At 41.5% G+C, this 18372-nt stretch overlaps 2 protein-coding genes across 2 annotated transcripts in view; both read left to right on the top strand.

The window, feature by feature from the left end:
- Positions 1-4331, top strand: part of LOC130886568 (C-type lectin domain family 2 member E-like) — a 40499-nt gene extending 36168 nt beyond the window's left edge. The window contains exon 5 of the mRNA XM_057788494.1: positions 4196-4331. Coding sequence (XP_057644477.1) covers positions 4196-4331 — 136 coding nt within the window. The remainder of the gene's footprint in view (positions 1-4195) is intronic.
- A 6070-nt stretch (positions 4332-10401) lies between these two features.
- LOC130888040 (centromere protein W-like) lies at positions 10402-10662 on the top strand. The gene has a single exon (XM_057790868.1). The coding sequence runs from the start codon at positions 10402-10404 to the stop codon at positions 10660-10662; it is 261 nt and encodes an 86-aa protein (XP_057646851.1).
- Positions 10663-18372: the final 7710 nt, after the last annotated feature.

The following is an 18372-nucleotide window of genomic DNA, read 5'->3' as shown; positions in this document are numbered from 1 at the left end:
CTGCACAACTACTGGACAGGACCTGTCAGATAGCTGTGTGCACAGTTGCACCTGTCACAGAAACAGACTCCAGGTGCATTGGGAACCTTTCTAAATCTCATCATCAAAGAGCACCTAGGAAAACACTTGAATGTGAGCATAGCCATTTTGAACAGACCAATTTCACTGGAACAGTGAATGTCCATCAGTAAAGACCTTTACCAATTTAGTAAGTGTGCATTTTCTCCCCCTTTCATACATGTGAGAAATTCTTCAAGATCAAATTGAAAACCACCCTTTGGGATGCTATGCACAGGTGAATGAAATTCATGTGAACATGGCAGAGACCACCAGACAAATGTTTTGTACACACAGTACAGGGTCCAACATGGATGAGTGACAAAAGTGTGGTTACCAAATGGAACCTTGAGAATGGAAAAGTCACTGGGTGTAAGTCTAGTGCTGGTGATTCCTCATGGACTCTGCCTTTCTGTGATCTGTGCTATTAATAAGCAGTAGACACGAGTGAGATATCATTGCTGGGTGAATGCAGTGACTGACTCTTGTAGTGATGGGGCGAGCAGGCCTGCTTTTCATCCGGCCCAGCTCCCGCGTGGCTAGCTTTATAACCGAAATAACAACACACAAATTGTATTCTTTTAAACACTGCCTGGCTCATTAGCTCTAGCCTCTTACTGGCTAACTCTCACATCTTGATTAACTCATATCTATTAATGTGTGTAGCACCAACTGGGAAGATTTGAGCCTAAGTCCATCTTGGGTCAGAGCTTCATCGCATCTGACCTAGAGAGGAGAGGCATGGCGATTGCCTCACTTCCTCCCAGCCTTCTGTTCTGTGTACTCCACCCACCTAAGGGCTGGCCTATCAAATGGGCCAAGGCAGTTTCTTTATTAACCAATGAAAGTAACTCCTCCATCATTTCCCCTTTTTCTCTTTAAACAAAAAAGAAAGGCTTTCACTTTAACATAGTAAAATCATATATAACAAAACAGTTATCAAGCAAGAATTACAATTACAATTTTATATCTACTTTATCTTTTATCATAACTAAGGAAAACAATAACTATCTATTCTTCAACTCCATCAAAGACTCCTGAAAGATATAATATTCCCTAAGCAAACAAAAAATAAGCAACTTCCAAACTCTAGAAATGAAAGAGACATTTTGCTGCCTGTACAGTCACCCAAAGTTCCTCTGTACCGTTGGGGCAGCCATCTTCAGCCTACAGGCCCATAGTATCCAGCAGACATTTCCATGAAGCAGGAAATTTCAAAGGCAGTTCAGTCACTATCTGCTGTATCCTGCAGAATGTCTCAATATCTCACAGACTCTTTCATGAATCAGGAACACTGAAAGATCATCTCACCTTTAGGCAAGTTCAGCAGTCCTCCCTCTGTGGGTTCTTTGTATCCAGTTTATGCAACAGTCCAGGCAAGATCAGTTTCTTGTGGAAATGGCTAACTAACTCCATAAGGAGCCTCTTCGGTGCTCAACTTCTTCTTGAAGTAGATTGGTGCTGCCAGGAGCAGACGTGTCTCATTGTCATGAAAAACCCTAAATTATTAAAACATTTAAAATGCCATATTCTGTAGCCTTTGAAAGATATGAAGAATGCCTATCTGAAATATGCACATCTAGAAAATCTACCTAACATGAGTACAAGCTTGACTATTATTGTTGATTATCCATTAACAACCTATATATATATTACATTTTTAAATGAACTACATAATCACAATACCTTAATCAAGATTAGAAATATGCATATACATATAACAAGATTGATCTTAAATTAGTATCAGTAAACCAAGATTCATACCACTCCAAATTATTTATATCTATATCATCTCCCTCTTTAAATGTAAAAGAACATTTATAAACAATATTTGGGAACATAGGTGCAGTTTTTTCTCTCCAAACTGCTTCATGCTGATGGGGGCGCTGTTGTTCAGGTTTTTCATGGTATAACCTGGTTCATCTCAGTCGACAGTTGAGTGAAGTAATTTTTTGAGGGTGTTCACAACAACCTTTCAGGAGGGCATGGTCTATCATACCATATTGGGATGGAAGCAATCCACAGGGTCTCATCCTCTGTGAAAACAAAAGAAAAATCTCTTTTCCAAAGTATCATATCCTTAGATCAAATTCTGAAGTCAAGGTATTTTCAAAATATCTATGTTGGATTAGTTCAGAAGCATTTATAAACAAATATCTTTTAGCAGCTGTTGCTCCTTCCTCAGCATTCAAATAATTCAGAGAGCATAATAGCATGCAGTATCAAGATTATCTGTGTATTTTCCATCTTTGTGTGGCTTTATTTTAACCTCTATTTTGTTTATTTTTACTTTGTGAGACAGGTTCTCTGTATATCTTTGTCCTGGAATAACTCTGTAGACCAGGCTATCCTTGAACTCAGAGGTCTGTCTCTGCCTCCTCAGTGCTGGGATTAAAGGTGTATGCTACCACACCTTGAACTCACAGAGATCTGTCTGTCTCTGCCTCCCGGGCACTGGGATTAAAGGTGTGTCCTGCCACACCTTGAAGTCACAGAGGTCAATCTACTTCTGCCTCCCAAGTGTTGGGATTAAAGGTGTGTACTACCACACCCAACTACTCTGTCTTTCTTTCTTTCTTTCTTTCTTTCTTTCTTTCTTTCTTTCTTTCTTTCTTTCCTTTCTTTCTTTCTTTCTTTCTTTCTTTTTTTCTCTTTCTTTCTTTCTTTTTGTTTTTTACTTTAAGAATTTTAACTTTTAGCCTGCATATATTTTTAACACACTGTAAATCATTTAGAGGTTTTCATTGTTTGATGGAGGAGGGTCATCTTTCTATCTGTTGTTTCATTGGCTAAGTAATAAAGAAACTGTCTAGGCCCATTTGATAGTCCAACCCTTAGGTGGGTGAAGTAAACAGAACAGAATGCTGGGAGAAAGAAACCAAGTCAGTGAGTCGCCATGATTCTCCCACTCCAGACAGATGCAGGTTAAGATCTTTCCTGGTAAGCCAGCTCATGGTGCTACACAGAATATTAGAAATGGGTTAGATCAATGTGTAAGAGCTAGCCATTAAGAGGTTATAACTAATGGGCCATGCAGTGTTTAAAAAAATACAGTTTCCATGTAATTATTTTGGGTATAAAGCTAGCCGTGCAGGTGGCTGGGTGCCGGGGACGCAGCCCCGCCACTCTTATTATTACATTTGTTTTTGAATCTTTCTTTACTGTATATCTCTCTTTTTGTGACTACATGAGTCTTTAAGGAGAAGATTAAAGCCATGGCTTTGCTGGCTAGATCCAGCCCATTCCTTAGCTTTCTAGCCTCATGGTGGAGGTACCTGCTGTAGCCATTTTTATTGCCACAACTCTATGGCATGTCAAGGTCCCTGCCAGCAAGCAAGCTTCAACAATGTGCTTGCAAACCACATGAACTGCCTGCTTGAAAGATTCAGAGTTTGCTCTGGCATGACAGCCCAGAAATCTGGCATTTTAAAACTGCATATCTTTTTTCCTGCTACAGCTGAAAACTGAAAAGCATGCGTTCAGCTTTTCATCAACACCATTTAAGTGTTTCGTGGCAGGACCTCTTAAAAGAGCTGCAGGGTTTTGTAGCTAAAGTTGAGTCAGGAAGCCTCTCTTAGATGAGAGCACTTGCTTGCCTCTAGCAAGCAGAACAGACCCAAGAAATTGGTGCTACCAAGAAAACATGCTTTACTCTATTCTTTCCCAAGCTTTCTCAGGTTTTCTGTGGATTCAGTTATCCACATTGGGCAGCCATTTGTAGATAGAGCTGCAGGCAGCGTTCCTGCCACCTGGCTCCCAGCTGCCTGGCTAGCTTACCCTGAAATAACAACACACGAATTGTGTTCTTTTAAACACTGCTTGGCCCATTAGCTCTAGTCTCTTACTGGCCAACTCTCACATCTTGATTAACTCATATCTATTAATGTGTGTAGCACCACGAGGTGGTGGCTTACCGGGAAGATTTGAGCCTATGTCCATCTAGGGTCAGAGCTTCATCGCGTCTGACCCAGAGAGGAGAGGAATGGTGTTTGCCACACTTCCTCTCAACCTTCTGTTCTGTGTACTCCACCTACCTAAGGGCTGGCCTATCAAATGGGCCAAGGCAGTTTCTTTATTAACCAATGAAAGGAACTCCTCCATCAGACTCTGCAGAAATTTTGTTTGTTTTTTGTTTTAGGGTTCCCATCCGAGGAGAAGGAGAACATATCTACCTGAGTGACAGAGGGATCAGCAGTGGCAGGAACTACATTAGAAGGAATTGGATTTGTAGCAAACCCAACAGCTATACTTTACACTGTCCAGGAGTTTCATAACTGATGAAGGACACTAAAAAAGAAGTCTCACACTAGCTCAAAATTGAGTATAATAAAAGGCTGTTTATTTAGGCATAGACTCACAGATCTAATCTTCTGCTCGAACAGGACACAACAATTGATTCCAGCAGCTGGAAAACAAGGAGAGAGGCCGGATGCAAGCTTTAACTCGGCATATATAGTATATGAGGCTATACCCAAGGGGGTGGGTAACTTAAATGCTACTGGCTGCAGGAATTCCTACAGCACACAGCTTGTGTAGAGAGTATGTCAAAGTCATCATGAGAGATCTGTAACATGTTGTCTACAGCTACAGGTTTATTTCTTTAACTTATGTAATTTAATCAAAATCAAATCATAATCTGTGCTGACATCAGAGATGACAACTATCATAGAGGACTATACTTATGGGTACTTGGGAGACTATGGGTGATTCTAAATTAAATAAGTGTTTGGTATGGGTTTGTACTCACATCATAACCTGAATTGCAATCACAATCACATTGTTCAGTAAAATAACATTTCTCTGTGGTCTATTCATAGATTATTTAGTGCCACCTTTGTTTCAATCAATTTTATTTTTTATTTTATTTCACTATTTTTAAATAAATAAATACTTTCTCCTATTAAAATCACTTCATGTTTGGCATAAAACGACATGTTTCATAAAAGCCTCAAAAAATTTAAAATATCTTGTCATAATTCTAACCAAACAAGTGAAAGACTTCTATGATAAAAAAAAACTTAAAACACTGCAGAAAGAAATTGAAGAAGGTATAAGAAAAATGGAAAGATCCTGCATGCTCAGGGATTGGTAAGATTGACATAATGAAAATGGCTCTTCTCCATAAAGCAATCTACGCACTCCCCATCAATATCCCAACACAATCCTTCACAAGTCTTGAAAGGACAGTTCTCACTCTATATGGAAAGACAAAAACCCCGGAATAGCTAAAAGAGTTCTGAACAATAAAAGAACTGCTGGAGGTCTCGCCATCTGAGATCTCAAATTCTATTCCAGAGCTATAGTAATAAGAACAGCATGGTCTTGGCATAAAAACAGACACATTGATCATCAGCATTGAACTGAAGATGGAGATGTAAGTCCACACACCTATGGACACCTGATGTCTAATAAAGAAACCATACAGTCATGAGAAAACAGACGGCATCTTCAACAAATAGTGCTGGTCAAACTGAATGGCTGCCTGTCAGGAAATGCAGTCTCACTCATTCCTACCACTCTGCTCTAAACTCAGCTCAAATTGGGTCAAAGACCACAACATAAAACCAGACACAATGAACCTTGCAGGAAAGAAAATGTTGAATAGCCTTGAGTTCATTGGCACAGGAAAAGACTTTCTGAACAGGATACAGTTAGAACAGGCACTAAATCAATAATAAATAAATGGGGTCCCTTGAAACTGAGAAGCTTCTGCACAGTAGAGGACACTGCCATTCAGACAATGGGGCAACCTGCGAAAATGAAAATGTTTTTACCAACCACACATCTGATATTTTGCCAATATTTAAATATGTATAAGACTCTCAAACCAGGACATCAGATAAACACATAACCCAATTTAAAAAGTGTTGTATACATCTCAAAAGAGATTTCTCAAAAGACAGACACAAATGGCTGAGAATCTCATAAAGATATGGTCAATATCCATAGTTATCAGGGCAATGTAAATCAATACTACATTGAGATTTTATTGTATACAGGTCAGAATCACCAAGATAATTAAACTAAAATGGATCCTGCTGGTGAGGTTGATACAGAGAGCATGAATGTTTGCATACCCCCCCACATACACACACACACACACATGGAGGGAAGAGTGTCAGAGACAGAGGCAGGGAGAATGGAGGGAGAAAAAGACAAAGCGGGGAGACCGGAGATTTTCTTTCTAATACATAGGAATAACACACTGTGCCCACTGAGGTTGCTTGGAGGCTCTGCTTTGCCTCTATTTCACTACAGGATCCACAGGAGCTGGCAGGACCCGCAACACTGTTTGCTTAGGTAAAGAAAGTCAAGGAAATTACACCCTGGTTCTTAAAACACCCAGCAGATAGACATTCCTACAGTTGACTGTAGGAGTTACATGACCTGAATTCACGGGCACAGGGGATAGTACTATGTGGCCTCTGTTGTGTTCAGAAATCCTGTACCTTGCAGAGACTGAGAAGAGGCTAGGTCTCAGTTGATGGATTCAGTGAGGGGGATTGGATCATGAAGTCTCAGACTCCACCAATGAATTAATCCGTACGGCTTCCTAATTTCACAGCCTTGCTGTGAGGTGAGGGCAACTTCCTAGCTTTGCATAATATATACCGTGCATAATATATATAAAAACGAGGCCTAGCTTTTGGAAGATTCTGGAGCTGTGTCTACCTTATCCTTGCTTCTGCTGTTGTCACTCCACTGGGCAAGCACCAAGAATCTTCAGGCACTACTGTTCCTGTTGAGATCTCTTCCCAGTCTGAATTGGCCTCTCCTGTAGTCCCTGCACTTAGAAGTCAGTTACAAGGGTCCCAGTGTTGAGGTCCCAACAGGCCATCTCCATGTGCAGACTTTGTCTGAGCACTAATCTCCCTCTGTAAATGTGGGGCCCCAGGGCAGAGGATGAGTGTAGAAGGCTGCAAGCCTGGGGTGTGGTTTAGAGCAGACTAGTCCTGGCCTGGGAGCTGGCTGGCCATGTGGGAGTGCGATACTCGGAAGGAGCGCGAGGGGGCGCCCAGCCCTGTGCTTCTACCCCTCAAAGTACAGTGTAGAACCGAAAAAGGTCCAATAATCAAGAAGCTTCAACTAGAAAACTGCAAAGATAGTTATAGTCTGTTCTGGTGGCCCCGGCCAGTATCATATGCTGAAGAGGCAGAGTTAGCAGTTTCTGAGTTCGAGGCTAGCCTGTACTGCACATTTTTCGCTCCCAAACACAGACTATGATTCTGGAGTTAGTTTCGTTGGCAGGGACCTAGCGTTATATCTTTAGTTTTAACTTTTAACGAATAGCTAGGGTAGGATTGTCTGAGATATACTGTGAATTTCCTTCCTGTAAGTACCTAGATATTTTGGGAGGATTCCTCGCCCTTCTGCCACCACACAATAATTCTGCTGGCCACTAACGAGGTGGATATTCACAAAAGAATCTCCTGATTTGTTTTAGGACACGGTATATATTATGCAAAGTAACATTTCAAAAACAAAAAACCTCAAAATTTGAAGTCTGATATTACTTTTATAATCCAGTAAAGAAATGAACAGACCTTATCACCAGCAGGGACCCCAGAAAACATTACGGGGATATAGCCACTCCCTCCTCTTGGTTAAAAAGGAAATATACCTGGAGCAAGTGTAAGGGACCCAAAACACACATAGAGTCATGGGAAAGGGGAGAGACCAAGATAAAAGTATTATTCCACACCTCACACATCCAGGCCTTTAGTCCCACAGATGATGGTGGAACAAGAATAGAAGAAAGCAAACCTTTCCAGGTAATCTTGTCCTGTCCTTGTCCTCAAGACAGAGGGGGGAAAGTGTCCTTAAGGGGAAAGAGAAAAGTGTCCTTAAGGGGGAGACCCCTTTCCTTCGCCCAGGGAGGTAGAATACTTAAGCAAGAAAAAGACATTCTAGAAATAAAACCACAGAAAAGAAATGTTCCAACGGGCAACTGCTGGGTTCTGAGGCAGTGAGTTTGTTTGAACGGAGTTTTCCTGCTGTAGCCCAGAAGAACCTTGTGTTGCTATTTATTTTGCCCTAGAAAGCCTGTGTGTCATAGAGTCATGACTGTCAGCCATCTTGCCCGTGGGGTGCGATGTTTGTCACTTCAATCTCCAAAACATAAGAGGTAGAAGCAGCAGTTAAAGAAAAGTCTGAAAAAAGAGACCAAGAGCTTTTCTATGAACACCTAAGATATTACCCCGGAATCTAAGGTACCTATGTGAGCTCCTAGTTTCATAGACACAAAAATAAAAGAACTGAAAAAAGGCTTCAGACAAAAACTTCAGGACTATCTCATTGGCATTTGAGAGAAAGAAAAGAAGAGAGAGGATGCAGGTCAGGTGGAGAGCAGTTTCCTGGACAGAGGAAAGAATAGATAAGAATAAGAGAATCACACTGATTTAGAGACCTGGGAAGAGTGAGGCTGGGCAGTGGAAGTCCTCCAGAAGCTGCATGGGGGTGGGCGTGCTTGCAGGCAGGCTTAGCAGTGGGATCAGAAAGGGACTGCATTAGGGGAGGGGATCCTGGGTGTGTTCATGATTTCTGTGTTAAGGGGATGGTTAGTTCTCTCAGCTTCTGTGTCTTCAAGTGTGTCTTCTTACCTTGTCTTAAAGAGCAAGCAGTTTCTTTTCCTTTCCCTCTCGTGTCCCCATCATTGTCCCTGAATCTCTATCCTGCCTCCTAACAATTTTCTAACTCAGGAAGCAGAGTTTTTTCTTCCCTTCTTTTATTTCTTCTCTCTCTCTCTCTCTCTCTCTCTCTCTCTCTCTCTCTCTCTCTCTCTCTCTCTCTCTCTCTCTCTGTTGGAAATATAGCATGAAGGTCCTTAAGTCCACAGATCTCCAGAGAAACCATGAATGTTAAGCATACAGGTATAGCTGGAGACTGCTCATTCATTCCTGGCCACTCTGATCCAAAAATCCCACAGAAACTATATTAATCACAAAACTGCCCGGCCAATAGCTTATACTTCTTATTAACTATCTCTTACACCTTAAATTACCTCATTCCTATGATTTTATATTTTACTACAAAGCTCACCGTTTACAGGTAAATTTCTGGGACATCTGCCTCCTTTGGCATCTACATGGCATCTCCCTGACTCTGCCTACTTTCTCTCTATGTCTCTGTTCTGATTTCCTGCCTGACTTTGCTCTACTAAGTCATTGGTCAAAACAGCTTCTTTTTCAACCAATGTTAATAAAACATATTCATAGCATACAAAGGGGAATCCCACATCATTTTACCTCTTCTGTCTAAATAAAAAGGAAACTTTTAACTTTAATATAATAAAACTACATATAAAAAGCAGGTATCAAGTAAAAAATGCCACTTCAATATGTATATCTGCTTTATTTTTTATCACAACTAAGGAAAACTATAAAATTTTTTTGTTTTTGTTTTTGTGTTTTCGAAACAGGGTTTCTCTGTGGCTTTGGAGCCTGTCCTGGAACTAGCTCTTCTAGACCAGGCTAGTCTCGAACTCACAGAGATCTGCCTGCCTCTGCCTCCCGAGTGCTGGGATTAAAGGTGTGCGCCAACCATTTATTCTTCAACTCCATCAAAGTCTCCAGAAGGATATATTACCTAAGTAAACAGGAAACACTTTTTAAGCAACTTCCAAAACTCTAAAGTTAACAGAGACATCTCGCTGCCTGGAAAGTCACCCAAAGCTCTACTTTAACGTTGGGGCATCCATCTTTAGCCTGTAAGCCATAATATCTGGCTTTTCCATGAAGCAGGAACCCTAAAGGACTCCCTCACTTTTAGGTAAGTTCAGCAGTCATTTTTCTGTGACTTCTAAATGTCCAGTTCATACATCATACCATCAGTCAGTCCAGGCAAGAACAGTTTCTTGCCTAAATGGCTAACAAATTCCATAAGGAGCCTCTTCGATGTCCATCATCCTCTTGAGGTAGATTGCTGCTGCTAGGAGCAGATGTGTCTCATTGTCATTAAAACTCCTAAGTTCTTAAAACATCTAAATGCCATATTATTTAAGTCCTTGAAAGGTTTGAAGAATACCTATAAATCTGAAATATATCTCTGTACATCTAGAAAACCTAACTAACATGAATACAAGCTTGACTACTACAGATGACTATTAAACTATATTTCTAATTATACAATTACATTTTTAAATCAGCTGCACAAACACAATACCTTAATCAAGAGCAGAAATGTAGGCCTTGCACCAACGCGCTGCCTGGGGGCAGATTCAAACCCAGGGCTGGCCCTGGGGTCTGGGAGGAAATTTGTTGTGTTCTCCCGGGTGAGGTTGTCCCCTCAGTCCCTAGGCCGCTGTGGAGGCCGGACTGAGGTGAGCGAGCGCGACCAGCTGCGGGGATGGCACTCTCCACCACCGTCTCCCAGTGGATCAAGCACAAGGCACCCTGTGCCTTCCTCAGGCGCACCTTCAAGCAGAAGAAGCCGCACCTTCTTTTGGAGACCAGCTACGACCTCCTGATTCATTTTAACTGCTTACTCTTTGTACATCGATTGGCAGAAGAGTCCAGGACAAATGCCTGTAAAAGTAAATCTAAAGTTATCAAAAAGGATCATGTACTGGCTGCAGCAAAGCTAATTCTGAAGAAGAGCAGAGGTTAGAAGTCAACGCATGTTTAAGAATTATATGATGTAATAATTTAAGTGGTAACAGATCATTAAGACATTTTTGTATGTGTCAGTTTATATGGTGGATTATTAAAACACTGACTATATGAGCAATGCGTGAATTTTACTTTTAGGAATTATGTTTTTTTCATTTTAAGTGACTTCTCGATTTTTTGTCAGCTATTGTGCTTAGTCTATCAAAAATGAAATCATACTGTACTGATAACTTCAAGAGATATACTCCTTAGACTTAAGCTTATGTCTTTGGATTTAGCCAGAATTATACAGTGAATTTAATTTCTGAGAGAAAGCAGTATATATTAAAATATAGATACAGGGCAGGCCCAGGCAGCGGACACACCGGCGCGCAGGCAGGCCCAGGTGGCGGGGACACTGGTGCAAATTGCCTTGGCCCATCTGACAGGACACAATTTAGATAGGTGGAGTAAACAACAGAATGCTGGGAGGAAGAGGAAGTGAGCTCAGATGCAGGGCAGCTCTTATCAGAGCCAGACGCAATGCAGCCTGCCGCCAGGTCAGACATGTTGAATCTTTCCCCGTAAGACTGGTGCTACACAGTTTATTAGAGATGGGTTGATCGGGATATGAGAATTATCCAGTAAGGGCTAGAGCTAATGGGCCAAGCAGTGTTTAGATGAATACAATTTGTGTGTTGTTATTTTGGGGCATGAGCTAGCCAGGCGGCTGGGAGCTGGGTGGCAGGAACGCCAGCCCACAGCTTACTACAACACAGGACCGCAAGGACCCACACACTGAGACAATGGGGATGTTCTATCGGGAACTCACCAAGGCCAGCTGGCCCGGGTCTGAAAAAGCATGGGATAAAACCGGACTCGCTGAACATAGTGGACAATGAGGACTGCTGAGAACTCAAGAACAATGGTAATGGGTTTTTAATCCTACAGCACGTACTGGCTTTGTGGGAGCCTAGGCAGTTTGGATGCTCACCTTACTAGACTTGGATGGAGGTGGGTGGTCCTTGGACTTCCCACAGGGCAGGGAACCCTGATTGCTCTTTGGGCTGACTGGGAGACTAGATCAGGAGAAGGGGATGGAAATGGGAGGCGGTGGCGGGGAAGAGGCAGAAATCTTTAAGAAATAAATTAATTAATTAAAAAATAAATAAAATAAAATAAATATACATTTTAAACATGTTTATTTTTTATGTATTCACAAAACATTTCTGTCTAATTTTGTTTTTCACTAATAGTAAAAGTAAAATTTCTCAGCTAGAAGATTGTAAGCATTAGCCAAGGTTTTTACAAACATATTTCCCTCTATAAACCACAAACAAGAAGTTCTGGAACAGCTGACCTAATTCCTTTAAATCATGGGCTTTAGTGATAAGACATTGCCACAGCAGTTATTTGGAAACTTATTGTATATTATTCAATATTTACTTCTAAACTTTGTTCTGAGATAATTACAGATTGTGTATAAAGTTGCAAAGCTAATATAAACATATAGTCTACACTAGACACCCAGTTTCTGCAGTGGTTACATCTAACATACAGTGTAATATAGCAAAAGCAGGATTTGGTAATTGGTATCTATGTAGCTCTCTGCTGTTTTATCATGCGTGCAGATTCATGGAATTGCTACAAGCAGTGTATAGAACTACCCCAGTACCAGAGAGGTCTTCGTGGTTCAGTTACCGTGTTCTCTACCGGACCACCACCCCTAACCAACTGTTCTCAGCTCTATAGTTTTGTCACTGAGAATATTATGTAACTAGAAGCATTTAAGAAATAACCTTGGGAGATTTTTTTTTTCACTCAGTGTAATATCCTTATGATCTGTTCAAGTTGTTATATTTACTGCTGAATGGTCTGGATGTACCATACTTTGTGTAACTGTTTGCTTATTGAAGAACATTTTAATTCGTCTGATTTGGGGATTATTATAAATAATTTTTTTGCCAATAAAAAAAGAGCAGAAATGTTCAAATAACAAAATTGACCTTAAATTTCTTTCAATAAACCAAGATCCATACCAATGGAAAGTATTCATCTCTATAGCATATACCCCTATAAATGTAAACAAACATTTATAAACAATCATGTAGGGAATTTGGGCATTGTTCTCCAGACTACTTCTTGTTGATGGGGGTGCTGTTAATCAGGTCTTTCATGGGGTATCCTGTGTGGTAGGTTCATCTCCATGAGATTTCCTAAGCTGCCATGGTTGTTTGACCATCTGGGCAATTGCTTCAGGGGTCTTGCTTGATTAAACCATATTAGCTGGTTGTTGACAGAGGTTTCTGTCCTGCCCAGTTTGGCAGCCATTCAATCCCAAAGAAACACACAGAGGCCTACATGAATTATAAACTGGTTGGCCTATTACTCAGGCTTCTTATTAACTAACTCTTACATCTTAAATTAACCCATGATTCTTGTCTGTGTTGCCACATAGCTTGGTACCTTTCATCAGTGACAAATTCTCATCTTGCTTCCTCTGGGTCTGCGTGACAACTTCAGACTGAGGCTTTCCTCTTCCCAAAATTCTCCTGTTCTGGTTGTTCTGCCTATACTTTCTATCTGGCTACTGGTCAATCAGTGTTTTTATTAAACCAATACAAGTGGCCTATTAGCTCTATCTACTTATTGGCTAACTCATACATCTTAATTTAACCCATCTCCATTAATCTGTGTTTGCCATGTGCAGTGGCTTATGGGCTAAAGTTTCTGCATGTCTGACTCTGGCAGTGACTCCATGGCATCTCCCTCTCTGCCTTCCTTCTCACAGCCTTCAGCCTAGCTTTCCCTGCCTACCTTAGTTCTTCCTAGCTATAGGTCCAAAGCAGTTTCTTTTTTCATTAACTAATAAAAGCAACACAGATAGAAGGACCTCCCACTCTATTTCCCCTTTTCAGTTTAAACAAAAAGGAAGGCTTTAATTTTAACATAGTAAAATTACATATAACAAAATATATATCAAGCACAAACTACAGTTATATTTATATCTACTTTATCTTTTATAATAGCTAAGGAAAACTATATCTATAACTATAAATTCTTCAACTCCATCAAAGAATTCAGAAGGATGTAATATTACCTAAGTAAACAGAAAGTTCATTGTAAGAAACTCCCAAAACTCTAGAAATGACAAAGACATCTTACTACCTGGAGAGTCACCCAAACTTCTTCTGTACCGCTGGGGTATCCACTTTCAGCCTACAGGCCCGTAGTATCCGGGAGACTTTTCCATGACGCAGGAAATTTCAAAAACAGTTCAGTCACTTCCTTCTGTATCCTGCAGAATGTTTCCCAGACCCATTCATGAAGCAGGAACCCCAAAGGATCATCTCACCTTTAGGCAAGGTCAGCAGTCATTTCTCTGCGGATCCTGCATGTTCAGTTCAGTAGTCCAGGCAGGAGCAGTTTCTTGCCCAAATGGCTAGCAAACTCCATAAGGAACCTCTTCGATGCCCATCTTAAATTTGAAAGACAGTTCAGCCAATATTGGCAGCTTGTCAGTAATTTTCTTCCGTGTCCAGCTTATCCATTTCTGGATACCATGTAACTTGTCAGTGAGTGAGCCCTCCTCCAACAGCTTCTTTGTACATTGGGGATTGTATCACACTAGGAAGCTCTTTTCCAAACTCTACTGGGCTTCAATGTATTGGGAATAAACCACTTATTAGACTTCCTGAAGTCTGATCCAGATTGATGAAGTCAATCTGCATGGGTTTTCATTCTTATATCTTCATGGGGTTCCCTTCCCTGTTTTACACCTGCAGGGGCCCCTCCTTTATTTTTTCCTTTTTTTTTTTTTGAAAGACAAGGTTTCTTTTATGTCTTTCTCCGAATGGTGACCCAAATCCTAAACCTGCTTCCTTTGACTCACTTAGCAATCTCCATCTCCTGAAGACTTCCCACCCCCATGCTTGCAGATTTCCATGGCTGAGCTTGACTGCTTCCCTGATCTCTGCAAGCAGCCCTTTTACACTCTTACTAGTTCTCTCCATAATGCCCCCAACTCGGTGTAAGTAAGCCCAAGTGTGCTTATCACCTGGTCCAGGACTTCCAGATAAACACCCAGGTTGCTAGGTGGTGGTGGCACAAGCATTTAATCCCAGCACTCTAGAGGCAGAGACAGGTTGACAGTGTGAGGTCAGCCTAGTCTAGAAAAGCTAGTTCCAGGACAGGAACCAAAGCTACACATATCCCTTGCTGCTCAGCCTCTCTATCATGACTCTAAGTGACCCTAGAGCAGTCACCCTCCCCCTCCATCTCTCCTTTCCCCCATAAACACACTTAAGTCTGTCCTCTTGCTTCCATACTAGCCTTTCACATACTAACCAAGGACAAGTCCCCAAAACACTTTGCCAAAAGTTGGGAGGGGACACATATTACCCCATGGTTTATTTCTCTAAACAGCTAGACATAGTCACTGTAGGCTGGACATTTGCCCCTAGACCCTGGCCACAGTGAACTGCTTATCCCCGAGACAATGAAAATGCAGGAGAAGGCAAAGCATAGCCCCCTCCATGAGCAGTTCCTGAGATGCAGGAAGCAATTCCTCTTAGGCAACCCAGTGGCAGCTAAGTGAGCCTGTTACTTGAGGGTCAAGGATAAAACACCTACATGCCTGAGGATAGCTTCTATTGTGCCTGCATATGCATTTGGTAATGTTAGAGATGATTCTGGTTATAGCAATTATATTAGTGTACTTGTTCTTCACTTTCTTTTTCTCTTTAAACACCAGTGGCTTCTGAAAATATGGATGTGCTGTGTGATAATATGAGTCTTCCTGATCTGATAGAGCAGGCAGGCATTGAAGCTGTAAAACAGGTTATGGAGGAGGGGAAACCTAACTGATGAAAGAATTGGGGAAATTTGGACAAAGTACAGAATTTTTTTAAACCTGATTATAAAACTTGGCAAAACAATTATACTGAAACAGAAAAGAACTTGGCTATGAAGAATAAAGTTTCTGAGGAACGTAGTGCTTTTAGGACTGACTGCCTATGGTCTTATAAATCAAAACTGAAATTATGAGGAATAACAATGTGAAAGGTACAACAATGGAGTAAAACCCACTGAACTATGCTTCTGTAACTGCAAGTAATTAGCCTCTGAAGTGAAAGCTTCAGAAGTTGTTTTATGATTAACTCATCTAAGACTTAAGAATATAGTGGCTGTCATGGGGCTTGGCAACTGGGAAAATGTCATAATGAATGATGAAGTTCTGACTTCAAAGAATCTTTTTACTTCTTGTGAACTGCTTTGCCCAGGTAATGATTAACTTGTGGCTAGAAAAAAAGAATCATTTTCCTTGTGTAAAATTTGCAATAAAAAACTGAAGCTTGAAGGTTAGGGAAGCAGCATCAGCATCAGAAGTAGACCAAGAAGAAGCAGAAGAGGAAGAACTTGCCCTGCAGCTATGAACTTGTCCTGTTGTCAGCTTGCATCAGAATCCTGGGTCGTGTATTCATTCTGCCTTCCAGACACCACAGATTCCAGACCTACTTCTCTGCTGAGGCTGGTCCCTGGTAAGAAAACCTCACTTCACAACCCCCTACACATGCTCAGTACACACTCACTCAAGGGCCTCGTCAACCACTGAGATTTCCTAACCTTCCTTTCATCTAGAGTCTGCCTCTCTGTACTTACTTGATGGAGGTGGGTCTTGTATCTTATCTGTTGCTTTTATTGGTTAACTATAAAGAAAACTGCTTGGCCTAATAGGACAGAAAATTAGGTAGGCGGTGTAGACAGAACAGAATGCTGGGAGAAAAAAGCCGAGTCAATGAGTCGCCATGATTCTCCCACCCGACACAGCCACAGGTTAAGATCTTCCCTGGTAAGCCACCTTGTGGGCTACACAGATTATTAGAAATGGGTTAGATCAATATGTAAGCTCTAGCCAATAAGAGGCTGGAACTAATGGGCCAGGCAGTGTTTAAAAGAATACAGTTTCCGTGTAATTATTTCGGGTATAAAGCTAGCCGTGCGGGCAGCCGGGTGCCAGGAACATAGCCCGCCGCTCCTATTAACAACACTTACTAATATTAAATAACAGCCCTGTGTTTGGGCCACGCCCAATATCCACCCCACAACACTTCTCCACTAACCCCTCCATGTCCTCTGATCTCCTTCCCTCTGTTTTGAGACACTTGCCCTGTCTTCTAACCCTTTTGCCCATATATTGGATCACCTCCTGAAAAAGCCCCAGATTGTTTTATAGATGGGAGCAACCTAAAATAAACCCCTCATACAGCAGGATGTGCTGTACTCAAGGGAACCCAGCTGCCAAGGGGCCCAGCCCGCAGCAGTGTCCCGGGAAGTCAGAGAAACTGGAGAAGAGATATGGGGAGGCAAACTATTGAACAGATGCCCAGACACATACAGGAACTGTATCTGAGGGCCAAAGCTTAGTTTATTATATTTTCCTCTTATTTATTTATTTATTTATTTATTTATTTATTTATTTCAAGACAGGGTTTCCATTGTGTAACAGCCATGGCTGTCCTGGAACCGATTTGTAGACCAACCTGGCCTTGAATTCGCAGAAATTCACCTGCTTCTGCCTCCTGGGTGCTGTGATGTAAGGTGTGCACCAGCACTGCCTGGCCTGTTCTGTTCCTTTTCCCTGTTGTTTCCCCATTTCTTTGTTTTCCCAGTTGTCTTCCTTCTAATTCTTTCAGATATTATTCCTTTTACCTCTTCCCTGATGCTCCTCTTACATGTCTCCTTATTTTTCCTTTCCCTATTTTTATTTTACTCTTATTCCTGTTATACCTAAGACAAAAATTACCCCCCGTTTTTTTTTTACCTCATATGAGTGCTCTGTTTGTATATATGTCAGTTTGTGAAGAGTCCAAGAATAATAAAATAAAAATTTAGATTCCAGAAATAAGAATGTGAAATAAAGAAATATAAAGTTATAAGTCTAGGGGAATGAGAAAAGACTCTCAGCAGCTTTCTCAGCATTTGAAGGATCAATCATTCACAGTGAGCTATTTTCTCAGATGCTTAAGAAGCCTCTCTCAGATCATTTCATTTTACACCTGGCTGTAAATCCCAGTCTCTGGCCTCCAGAGGTAGCCAGCCAAAATCTTGACCACTCCCCCAGTATATTTCAACTTCTCCCTGGGAAAGTCCCTTCGTGCCACCCCCCACCCCCACCCCCACCCCCTACCCCCCACCACCAACCCCCCCATCCCCCCCCACCCCCCTAACCCTCCCCAACACTCCCCTCTGTGGCCCCATTCCTGACTTCCTGGTTCCGCTTGGGGCCACCTGAGAGTGCAGGAATCCCATTAAACCTGGATATCCTTTAATTTGGCTTGATTGGGAATTTTGCTTTGGCAGAGAGCTCGTGTTAAAAAATTTCCTAACACTGGCTGTTCTATTGGCCGGAGCTTCTCTCTGCAAACTGAGAGTAATGTCCTGGCCATCCCTGATAAACGACGAATATGAACTGAATTAACCTTTAGGAGACAGAAATACGTGACCCCTGGGTTAGGCACTGTCTCTGTTTTTGGAAACTGGCATCATCAAAGGGGAGGCATGGGGCTCCAGTATACACTCCCTGGAGGTACCAGGAGAGACAGCGACCACAGCACAAATACCTGGTTTAACTAATGAGCTCTGATAATGGAGGTTATAAAGTATGGCAGTCAGTATCTGAGTTTTACCCTGAGATAGTGTGAAAAACTTTCTGTTATCTTCTAAGTTC

This window comes from Chionomys nivalis, chromosome 1 (genome assembly GCF_950005125.1).
Source record: "Chionomys nivalis chromosome 1, mChiNiv1.1, whole genome shotgun sequence".
NCBI lineage: Eukaryota > Metazoa > Chordata > Mammalia > Rodentia > Cricetidae > Chionomys > Chionomys nivalis.
Note: the sequence above shows the minus strand (reverse complement) of the source record. Positions and strands in the feature narration are given on the sequence as shown.

Excerpts from the sequence above, each read along its gene's own strand:
- LOC130888040 (XM_057790868.1), top strand. The coding sequence starts at position 10,402 with ATGGCACTCTCCACCACCGTCTCCCAGTGGATCAAGCACAAGGCACCC.